Source organism: Amphiprion ocellaris, chromosome 17 (assembly GCF_022539595.1).
Source record: "Amphiprion ocellaris isolate individual 3 ecotype Okinawa chromosome 17, ASM2253959v1, whole genome shotgun sequence".
Taxonomy (NCBI): Eukaryota; Metazoa; Chordata; class Actinopteri; family Pomacentridae; genus Amphiprion; species Amphiprion ocellaris.
In genome coordinates this window covers 25,402,559-25,414,802 of record NC_072782.1, presented here as the reverse complement: position 1 = coordinate 25,414,802, position 12,244 = coordinate 25,402,559, and the positions used below count along the sequence as shown (strand labels likewise).

The 12,244-nt window shown below is 38.1% G+C and overlaps 1 protein-coding gene across 1 annotated transcript; it reads right to left on the bottom strand.

The window, feature by feature from the left end:
* Positions 1-8,905: 8,905 nt before the first annotated feature.
* Positions 8,906-10,983, bottom strand: LOC111586177 (phospholipase A2-like). Its single transcript, XM_023295869.3, has 4 exons — positions 10,846-10,983; positions 10,613-10,760; positions 10,378-10,511; positions 8,906-9,132 (listed from the first exon to the last, which is right to left on the bottom strand). Exons 1-4 carry the CDS (start codon positions 10,892-10,894, stop codon positions 9,014-9,016), a joined length of 450 nt encoding a protein of 149 aa, XP_023151637.2. The 5' UTR covers positions 10,895-10,983; the 3' UTR covers positions 8,906-9,013.
* Positions 10,984-12,244: the final 1,261 nt, after the last annotated feature.

Here is a 12,244-nt window from a genome sequence, read left to right as displayed (position 1 = left end):
AAATTAAACATTAAAAGGTGGTAAAACATTTAAAAAGAAAAACCTTAAAGATTTAATCGAAACATTAAATATTCGGAAAGAAAAAGAAACTCAAACAAGCCGATAAAACATTTGAAAAAACAATTAAACATTAAAAAGACAAAACATTTGGAAATCAAATCAGATATTAGACAAGAATAAAAGGTGAGAAAAGAGCAAAACTAAACGTTTAAGAAGAATCAAACTAAAGACGAAACATTTCAAAAGACACCAGTTAGACTTTAGAAGATCAAATTAAACAGAAGAGACAATAAAACGATCAAAAAGAGCAAAAACAGATAAAAGGTCTTAAAAGCGTTTTCTAGTCTGAAACGAAAACATCAAGTTGTTTCTTCAAACATTTCCTCTTTCTGTGTTCTTGGTTTGATTGTGGACAGATTTACTAAGAACTCATTTCAGAAAACTGATTTCCAGATAAAGTCTACTAGTAGTTGAAGGCATGGATCAAACTAATGTTACCTTCTGATCTCCACAAACTTTACTGTTCAGTGAAGAGAATCAAAGTTTGTTGAGGATTTCTAAAAAACCCACAGGTGAAGGTCTGAGAAGAACTCAGGTGGATGGTCTAAATGTGAAATCAAGACTCATGGTCACAAGTTTTAAGGCTTCTGTTAACCAGAAAGTTCAAACTAACAGAGAACTACTCAGGAACTTAGAAAATTTCAGTCCTCAGACTGTCTGAAGGTTCAAACTAACAGAGAACTACTCAGGAACTTTTAAGATTTCAGTCCTCAGACTGTCTAAAGGTTCAAACTAACAGCGAACTACTCAAGAACTTATATCAGTCCTTGGACTGTCTGAAAGTTAAATCTAACAGAGAACTACTGTGGGACTTAGAAAATTTCAGCCCTCAGACTGTGTGAAAGCTCAGGTCCTGAGGACTCGGGAGGTCTGGAGGCTTGGAAAGTCTTGGAAATGAGGGTTCCACCCTCCAGCACAAAGGCTGAAGTCCAACCTCCTGAGAAAAACGGTCGAGTCAAGACTTGAGTTTAAAAAAACTCGAAAACGACAAAAAATAGATGATAAATTTTTAAATATTTATTATTATTATTATTATTATTATTATTATTATTATTATTATTATTATTATTATTATTATTATTATTATTATTATTATAAATGCGCAGAAAAAAGAGGATTTGCTATCTGAGTGAGTAGCTCAGGGGATAAGAAGACAGATTACCAACTGGAAGGTTGCAGGATCAAGACCCACCACTGGCACTTTTCTTTGTTTGTTTTTGTCAGGATTTTGATAAAAATTTAAGAAGGGTCTGGTCTTGAACCAGCGACCTGCAGCTCCATAGACAAATCCTTAACTCACTGAGCTACAGATCAGATACAAAGAAACAATTTCGTCGTCCCTTTGGCATCGTAGTTTCTGAAGTGACCACATGGGTGGAGCCAAGGCGGAGTCTGGGTGGAGTCAGGGCGGAGAGTAGGCGGGGAGGTGGGGTGGCGGCCTCCCCCCTCTACTCCCCCACCTCCCCCCACCACCCACCACACCTTCCCCCGCCCCACGAGTTCTTTGAGTCTCCACGAGTTCTTCGAGTCTTGACTGATTTTCCCAAGTTTCTTGAGTTTCCATGAGGTCAGAGGCAGAACAAGTTGTCATGAAGAGGTGTTGAAGTCGGCCAGGATGGACTGACTTTTTACAGCAACTAGAAGGAAGACCACTAGAAGAGCAGGTCTTTAACCACCATCCATAAAATCCATGGAGTCGCTCCAGAGAAATGAAGGAAGGTCAACTTTTATCAACCTCCATCCACATGTTCAGCTTCATATCTTTACTTTGACATTTTTAGCACCACAAACCTTTAGTATCACACTTTATTATCATTTATTAGGACTTTAACGGAATCCACCAGCAGATTTAGTTTTTGTTGAGAAACTTTATTCTTGTCATCGTGGGACTGCAGTATTTAAAACTGTTCCTTCTATTTGGCCTCATGTTTATTAGCTTTAGTGGAGAAAGTTATTTTAGTTGTCGATTAGTCTCTTAAAAACCAAATAATAAATTGGATTAGTCAAGAGGTTTAAATTTCTTACTTTGTCATATTTTAAATATGACAAAAAAATATAAAAATAAAGCGTCTTGAGACAATTTGACCTGTAATTGGTGTTATATAAATAAAATTGAATTAAAATTGTATATATCTTGTAATGTTGGAGTAATTCAGCCATATATGTTGGAAAACACATTTTCTTTGTCCATTAATCTGTTGATTGTTTTCTCCAGTAATTCATCCCTTGTTTTGGTTTATAAAATGTCAAACCCAAATATATTCAGTTTACTGTCATAAAAACCAAAAAGATTTACATTCATGTTGCAAGAATCAGGCAGTTTTTCCCTTTTTATCTTAGTTTAGTCAGAAACATAGTTGATAATGTGTGAATTGTTGCAGCTTGTGAGCTGTAGAAGGTTTTAATCTTTGGGGCTGAGTGTCAAAAAACATTTAGAAACCAACATCAACAAAACACTCAACAAAGATTTGAACATCATTGAAGGGAAATCCAACTTTTGCATGACAATGTCTCATTAAAGGACATTTATTTCCAACGTAAATATGTGATATTCATCCTCTGGAGCTTTCGCTTCACATCATCTTCCACCTGGACTGGTTTGGTCGGGAGCATGTGCAACAAACATTTGAAAAACTGCACTTTAACATCAATGAATGACACTGAAGTTTAATCTCTACATAAATGAGACTGAGTCTGGATGTGCTGCTCTGTCATTAACTCCTAAGTTTAGGGAAAGTTCAAACAAAAGAGGACAGTTCAGATCAGACTTGAGAATGAGCTAATTTTGAACAAACATCTCAGACTTTCTGAGCTTCAGCACCTCCAGCAAGATATTTTAACAACAAGCAACTCAAGAGATCCAGAAGTTGGAGAGAGTTAGCTTTAGCTGAGCCAAAGAACATGTGGGACGCTAACCTAGCAAACATTTCAGACTTTTCTCTGTGAATTCTGAGAAATAATTTACTATTTAATGACAGAGCTACACATCTTAACTCAGTCTCATTAAAACAGACTCTAATTCAGTGTCATCCATCCATATTAAAGTGCAGTTACCCGAAATGTTTGTTGCATGAGCTCCAACAAAACCTGTCCAGGTAGAAGGCCACTTTGACAAACAGGAAGTGGAAGATTCCAAGCAGATTTATAGAAGGGGGAACCGGACTGTACTAAGTGTGGTCGAGTACAGAGGGGTGTTTTGTGGGTTTTTAAGGCTGATAATGATTATTAGTGAGACATTTGGAGTAGATATTCATTTGCAGTAAATGAAAGTATTTAAAATCTTGGAGTTAAACTTAGAAGAACACAAACTCTTACAGAAAACTTTGTTGATACGTTTTTGTTTTGTTTACAGATGTTAAGTTAAAGGAGTTTTATTTGTGACGTATAACCAATCAAATCACTCCATAAGACAGAGCGACCACAGGTAGATAAAGGTTCAGAGCCAAAGTAGCACCATTTTTAAATTGGTTTATTACCATAAATCAGTAAAAAATAGAATACTGATAATCAGTAAATCAGTCAGCCCACAATTACTACAATTCTACAATGTCTGTCTCTTTCCTTTGACTTGTTATTTGTACAATATACAATGTATATGATGACATTTTTTCATAGCAAAGGCTATACTATGATGTTATCTAAGAGACATACGATGTTACTCTGTTTGTTCTGGCTCTGGGTCGCTGCACTCCTCCTCTGTTGTTTTCTGGATTGTACTCAGCTTCATGCCTTCGTCCACCCGGCCTCCGTTGACTCGTCCCGCCTGCCGTCTCTGGAGCTGAAGCTGGATTGGAACAGACCAAAGTACAGTCCAATCATGATGCCAGCTGACTCTCAAAAGGCTCCTTCATCTGGCAGGTGGTGGAACTTCTTCTGAGGGGAAGCTGAGCTGGCCCAGCAGAACTTTGGAGATGTGTTCCAGTGGTTGGTGGATGTGTGGGGAGATAGAGAGGGACCTTTGAATTGTTCAGAAAGGAAAACAGGGAACCCATTGGTAGTTTTAGTTTAAGGTGCTACTGCGGTGTGTTTTTGGGTTTTAAGAGGTGAACAGGAAGAGATTTTTTTCGTATTGATTATCTTTTACTTTGTTCCTGGTTGGAATGCCCATCAATGTCAACATGAAGTTTACTTTTAGTTCTGTTTATTTATTTTTATTTTACTAACACCCATTTGTTTTTAACCCCCTCACATGTTGTGTTGTTGTAAACATACTCTTTCAAATAAATTCTCGTCTAACCCTCTGGAAACCAGCGTTTGGACTGTTTTTGTGTTGCTCCTCACCTACTGACAGCTGTGGACTAAAGGCTATACTGTGACGTTTTTAGAGCGACATGCTATACTATGATGTTTGTTGGGAACATGCTATACTATAGGCTTTTTTAATTTACATATTATTGTGAATTTTTTGTTGTTTTTTTAGCAACATATAAGAATTCGAACAGTTTTAAAAGTTACTATACTTTTACTTGTGCAATGAAATTATTATTCTATGGCATTTTTTAGATGACATTATACTCTGATGTTTTCTTGAATTACAGTGGGTATGGAAAGTATTCAGACCCCTTTAAATTTTTCACTCTTTGTTTCATTGCAGTCATTTGCTAAAATCAAAAAAGTTCATTATATTTCTCATTAATGTACACTCAGCACCCTATCTTGACAGAAAAAAACAGAAATGTAGAAATTTTTGCTAATTTATTAAAAAAGAAAAACTGAAATATCACACGGTCATAAGTATTCAGACCCTTTACTGTGACACTCATATTTAACTCACCTACGGTCCATTTCTTCTGATCCTCCTTGAAATGGTTCTACTTCTTCATTGCAGTCCAGCTGTGTTTAATTAAACTGATTGGACTTGATTAGGAAAGGCACACACCTGTCTATATAAGACCTTACAGCTCACAGTGCATGTCAGAGCAAATGAGAATCATGAGGTGGAAGGAACTGCCCAAGGAGCTCAGAGACAGAATTGTGGCAAGGCACAGATCTGGCCAAGGTTACAAAAGAATTTCTGCAGCACTCAAGGTTCCTAAGAGCACAGTGGCCTCCATAATCCTTAAATGGAAGAAGTTTGGGACGACCAGAACTCTTCCTAGACCTGGCCATCCAGCCTAACTGAGCAATCGTGGGAGAAGAGCCTTGGTGAGAGAGGTAAAGAAGAACCCAAAGATCACTGTGGCTGAGCTCCAGAGATGCAGCAGGGAGAAAGTTCCTCAAAGTCAACTATCACTGCAGCCCTCCACCAGTCGGGCCTTTATGGCAGAGTGGCCCGACAGAAGCCTCTCCTCAGTGCAAGACATATGAAAGCCCGCATAGAGTTTGCCAAAAAACACATGAAGGACTCCCAGACTATGAGAAATAAGATTCTCTGGTCTGATGAGACCAAGATTGAACTTTTTGGCGTTAATTCTAAGCGGTATGTGTGGAGAAAACCAGGCACTGCTCATCACCTGCCCAATAGCATCCCAACAGTGAAACATGGTGGTGGCAGCATCATGCTATGGGGGTGTTTTTCAGCTGCAGGGACAGGACGACTGGTTGCAATTGAAGGAAAGATGAATGCGGTCAAGTACAGAGATATCCTGGAAGAAAACCTCTTCCAGAGTGCTCTGGACCTCAGACTGGGCCGAAGGTTCACCTTCCAACAAGACAAAGACCCTAAGCACACAGCTAAAATAACAAAGGAGTGGCTTCGGAACAACTCTGTGACCATTCTTGACTGGCCCAGCCAGAGCCCTGACCTAAACCCAATTGAGCATCTCTGGAGAGATCTGAAAATGGCTGTCCACCAACGTTCACCATCCAACCTGACAGAACTGGAGAGGATCTGCAAGGAAGAATGGCAGAGGATCCCCAAATCCAGGAGTGAAAAACTTGTTGCATCATTCCCAAGAAGACTCATGGCTGTACTAGCTCAAAAGGGTGCTTCTACTCAATACTGAGCAAAGGGTCTGAATACTTATGACCGTGTGATATTTCAGCTTTTCTTTTTTAATAAATTTGCAAAAATTTCTACATTTCTGTTTTTTTCTGTCAAGATAGGGTGCTGAGTGTACATTAATGAGAAATAAAATGAACTTTTTTGATTTTAGCAAATGGCTGCAATGAAACAAAGAGTGAAAAATTTAAAGGGGTCTGAATACTTTCCGTACCCAGTGTACATACTATTTTGACAATATACTGCACTATGACATTTTTTGAACCACATACCATACACGACAATTTTAGGCAACATCCTATCATTTTGCACTTTTTGAACCACATAATAATCTATGTTTTTTTTTCTTGCCAACATGCTGTACTATGAACTACAGGCCATACTATGTTATTCTTGAGTAAAGCATACTATACTTTGACATTTTCTGAACTACATCCTATACTATGGCGTTATACACAGAGTGCTTTGGTTACATGTTGATTTATAATCTAGATTTTCTTCTGTTTTGTTTTTTGACGGGATTACCACAGACCTGAGTGTGAACACCGTTGACACCCACCTCAAGGAGACGCTGTCTAAGATCTCAAGGCTGCTTGGTTGTGGTCTTTCTGGCACGTACTCTTCCAAGATGAGCCGGGAAGTTTAACACTGATGGAATGACACAAGGTCTAAGCCGACAAACTTCCAATTCCTCCTCAACCCATAGTCTCTGGGAAACCTACATGGAGTAAGAAAAGTAGACAGAGAAGTAATTAAGTCTGTACACAACATATTAAAAAGTATTGGTAACATCTGTGGGTACTTGCTAAAAATGTTATACATTTCGATTTCAGTTTTTTGGGGAGAGATATTTGTCAAACAGATACGGTAATCAAATACATGGTGTTTTTTTCGTTCTTTTTTATCATCTGCATAGAAACTAAGAGGATTTTGTCACTTGAAAACACCACTGATAAAGTTGTGCCAACAAGGGTGGAAACATGAGTCACTTGCTAAACTGCTGAGAAACAGCCTTAACTCCTTATTTCTGGTAATGTGCACATGAATCATAGTCTCATCTTCCAGTACAAGGACTTCTGGCATTAAAATGTCCTCAGTTTCAGTCTTCTGGTCAGTGCGGGGTACAAACATCAGCAGCACAGCCACTTTAAGCAATCACAAAAATGTGAAATGACACAATTGTAACGACATGCACAGAAACACGCAGGGTATTAGGTTAGAGGAAGGCTTTTCACTGGACAATAGCTGTTTTTGTCCCGTGCATTTGTCATTTTGCTCATTTTATCTTTTCGCTAGCAGCAGGCACATCTGGACGGTGGCCAGCCGCCAGCTAGCAGCTGCTGGTGCTCACAGCGCTGATGCTTGTGTTGTCTGAACAATAGCCTGAAGACTGATCCAGTGGGCTGCAGCTGCAGCTGTGTGCACAAAGAGGGAGCTGTGGGAAGCTAACAGAGGTGGCCTGCTGAAAGCAAGACAGTAGGCCTTAACATCTGGATTCATTTATTTCTGCTGCTAAATAGACTCATAAGCAAACAAAACTGTCCACAACACAAAATACCTACATTTATGGTCAATTTGGCTTTAAAAATGACAAAATCTTGGTCTAAATTGCAGATTAAGATATAATACTTGGATATAAAATATGAAGACGTGACAGATAACAATGGTTTGTGTTTTATTTGCTTTACTGTATTGCATCTGTCGATACTTGTGATGAAAATAAAGATCAGGTCACATTTTATAATCAATTAATGCAAAAAAACACGTAATCTCAAAGTGTTGGATGACTACTGAAAAGACTCAACCTGCAGTGCTGCTTATCACTGTGGTGTGCTGATATCACCATTGCATTACAGCGACTAAAGGTAGCTGATGGTAGAATTAAATGGATTCAAGGAGGGATTCTCAACAGGCTTTGCCCAGAGGCCACTTTTGCCAAATGACAGGTCAGGGGCCAGTTAATGTTCATCAGATCAAATTAATAAACATTAAAAAGCACATAACTTTCTTTGAAATTATTTGCTTCTTAAATTGAGTGCAGTCTATGGACATTATGGAACATTTACATTGTCAGTAATTTTGACTGTGAAATACAAAAGAGTAGACAGGGCAGTCAGCACACTATCATGGGCCACATTTGGCCCTCGGGCCGTAGGTTGAATGTAGCTGGTTTGTCATTGCACAAATGTAGCTACTGCATCTGTTTTCCTGTAAACCCACATATTTGTTCATTTGTCAGATAAGAAAAGCTGATAAAATAATGTCAAATTATGATTTATATGTTGTTTTTTAAATCTATTTTAGAACAATGACTAAATAGCAAATGAATTAGAAGTAAAACACTTAACCAAGCGTGCATTACATTTTTGCAGCTATAATGTTCAGTTAAACTTTACATGCATCAAATATGCATTCTTAAATAAATTACAAGGCTGCTACGTACATGTCAATTTGCAGAAGAGTGCAAGTACATGTTAATAAAGAACATTAATATTAAGGTACATTTTGTATAGGGTTGTACTTCTGGTCCACATTTAGGACAGGTGACCATATGTAGAGTGATTTATTGATGACAAAAACAGAAAAATAAGACACCACGTCTTTTTTTTATTAGTATTTGCATGTTATTATTTGATTAAATAATACAAAATGTAATGCTGCGGAAAGTATATAAAACAGCTGACACAGATCAAACCTCAAGCGGTAGAGTCTACGCATCATTATCATCACACTTTGTTCCTGAAAGCTAGAAAAGTAAAAGGCAGAAGATAGCACCCTCTACTGATAACATATTTTAAGATTTTATTCTTGGATAAATAGTCATCGATGAATACGTGAGGATAATATTTAGACACAGGATCGTAGTTCCAAATAAGAGAAAATCAAAACATAAAGGGAATGATGGATGGTTGCAGGTGTTTATTAACCCATGTATATGATTGTGTAAATATGCACCTGAGGAAAAATAAAGGGTAGAGGTGTCGTGTTGAGGCATAAAATCCTATTGGGTCTTTAGTAACATTGGTCGCTGGGCAGGTGTTCGTGTTCGGGGTTCCAAGGTGTTCTGCCGAAACACTCTGCGGCCTTCCTGTCGCACTCGCAGATGAACATCTCACATGCATTGTTATCATCTGAGTAAGAGAAAGCAGAGATCCGCTCTGTGATTAGCAGAAGATCAGCAAACCACTACAGGAAGGTCCTTTCTTCCTGCTGCAGTCAGGCGTCCTTTTTGGTGCAACATCAACACATTCATAGCTGTGAATTGTGATTATTTTGTACATTTAAAAACTGTGCAATGTAATTTTTCGATATATACTAGAATTTGTGCAATATCAATATTGTCACCTTCCTAAAATAAAGTCATTTTTTGACTTTTTTTTTTTTCCCTAAATCATCTGTTAATGATGCTGGCTACTTGTGGTAAAATTGTCTACATCCTCAGCTGACTAGATCATGCGATGCTACCCCTGTAGTAGAATGGCTACAGGTCAAGGTTCTGTGTGGTGTGGTTCAGTTTTTGGTGCATTCTGATAAAGGCTGAAAAAATGACTTAGGCCATTGTTTAAAGAAGGTGTCTATATGTTTCTACTTATGGACAAATCTGTGCAATATTAACCCTTTCATACTGTTCGGGTCAAATCTGACCCGTTTTGACATTTGACAGCTGTAAAAATACCCTAAATGTTGTCATTTTAGCCCGAAAACTGATGACCCAAAATACAGAAAAGGACATAGTTTCAGTGGTCAAACATGGTTATATTATAAATTCCAGCTGTTCCAAAATATTCATGCCATTTTCAAATTCAATATTTAAATCATGGTGGCTTTTATGTGTTTTTGTCTTATGTAAAACAGGACATGATACTGTGTAATAGCATAGACTTTTTCTCCAGAAACGAGTGTTGTAAAACTCTCCCTGCTCTCTGAAACATTTACTAAGGATTAATCATACACTTATTATTATTACATAGGCTATTTAGAATGTCTAAATAGATCTGTAATTTTAAATGTGGTATAGGCACTATGAGGGAAATCTTACCATAATTATCATACTGTGAAGGCATAAAATATGAACAATATGTAAGGGTGGATACTTCTCTATCAGTATTTCTCCTAATTTAATAATATGTGCAAAACTATACTGATATTTCCATCCAGAGGAATTTGGACAATGACAAGTACTTGGCATATATTTTTTGATATATTTTGTAAATTTTCCTACTGATGTTTCTTAAAAATTTGCACTATCCCCTTTGCTGCTGTAGCAACGACATTTCCCCAGTGTGGGACTAATAAAGGCTTATTGTACCGTATCATTTCTTTAAAAAAAAAAAATGTAATAAAAAAACTGAGAATAATTTTTTCAGTCCACTCACTGCCGCAGGTGACCTTCCTGTTTGCCTCATCGCAGCTGTGGTCGTAGAACTCGGTGTAAGGGTTGTCGAGGATGGGCCAGCACTCGTCGTGCTGCATTGCATCCGAGTAACACTGGTCGTGCACTTGGCAGCACCTGCAGGTCAAGAAGTCAAAAACGACAAGTTTTGAAACGAACTGAACGGGCTTTTGTTGAAATGTCATCCGAGTGTGAAGCAGTAGAGGCTGATTCATAACCTATCCAGATCATCCACAGGCGTGCCGGAGCCTCCCTTTCCACAGTAGCAGCCGTAGTCGGCGTAGTCCAAAATAGGCCAGCTATCAGGAATCACGCACAGGATCATGTCCCTGAACTGGTTGAGTGCCTTGTAGTCCAGGGAGTGAACTGAAGAACAAACACAATAATGGTTTGTCATATCCAGAACCATGTGCACATACAGTGTGAACAGCTTTCCTTACGTGCTACTCACCGGCAGAGAGGCTTACGGTCACGAGCAGCACGGCTTGAAGGGTGTTCATCTTGATGGCCAGGAGATCAGTCACAAACTACATCTCGCTCTCACATCAGGCCGCTTTTTATTTATCAGGTGCGGGACCTCGTGTGTCAGCTGTTCATACTGTAGGCGGTCACATGGACTCGGACATTCAAACACAAACCAGCACATGGGGAAGCAGACAACTATTTTCACACACTCCTTCAACCATCTCAGTGCCGTCTTGTTGATGAATATGCTCTGTCTAGATGGGAATTGCTCAATCAGTGGTGGAAAGTAATTAAATACATTTACTGCAAGTACAAGTGTTGTATTTAATTTAAACTTGGAGGTACGTGTACCTCCAGTATTTACAGTTTAAGCTACTTTATGCTTCCAATCCACTATATTCTACAGGGGAAATCTTGTACATTTTACTCCAATATGTTCATCTGACAGCTTTAGTTACTTGTAAGATTTTACACAGTGGATATAATAACAAATCATAGAGTGAAACGCATTTCTAAAGGTTAAGCCAGTAGTTTACAACCTTTTTGACTGATATCTTCCAAAAAGCAATTTTAGATGTCTGTGGTTTAGTTTACCAGACACAGATTATGCCTAGTCCTAAACTGAAAGAAAAATTCAATGAAGAAAACTGAAAAAAATACAATAAAAACTGAAGGGAAATGGGTTGTATCTCACACGGTTTTATTTCAATAAAGTTTTAAATGATACAAGAGTAAATGTTTAAAAACATACTCTTTCCTCGTACATTGACCATGTGATGACCTCTCAGATGTATCTGCTGTTGCTGTATTTAAAACTGTTTATAAAGTAGTTTAAAGTAGCTCCACCTGCAGCAGCTACAACAAGAACATGATGCTGACACACTGATGCTTCATAATTAGAATTTAGCAATGTCATATATACTCATATATCGGTCAGTTTGGTCCTTACAGACAGGTCAAGCAGATCCTCTTCATCACTTTCCTCCAAATACAGACTGACTTAAAAAGTCTTACCTGGTGGAACCATTATATTGTTTTTTTCTTAACTGATCTTTTATCTGTGTTCTACTATTTGATGTCAATTTAGTAAACTTCCTATAACTTAATAAAGTCAAAATAGAGGATATCAATTAATGTAGACAGCTTGTCTATGCTTTAGAGTTTATGACTTTCTGTTTTATGGATGTATCCGTGCTTACTAGCAGTGATGCATCTTACCAGTGCAGTGGAAACAGTATCCTGATGTATGGGCTGCACATGTGGTAGTGACAGGTCATTAGCTGGAAACAATGGGAGGTGAACATCTTCCACTGGAACTCCATTCTGCTCGGCACCCTAAAGGATCGATTAAGCAACTGACTTTGAGTATTAGCAGATATTTTCTC

Excerpts from the sequence above, each read along its gene's own strand:
- LOC111586177 (XM_023295869.3), bottom strand. The coding sequence starts at position 10,894 with ATGAACACCCTTCAAGCCGTGCTGCTCGTGACCGTAAGCCTCTCTGCC. Across the intron at positions 10,512-10,612 it reads CCTGTGGATGATCTGGATAG|GTGCTGCCAAGTGCACGACC; the intron begins GTTATGAATCAG and ends CTTGACCTGCAG. Across the intron at positions 9,133-10,377 it reads CAGGAAGGTCACCTGCGGCA|ATGATAACAATGCATGTGAG; the intron begins GTGAGTGGACTG and ends TCTCTTACTCAG.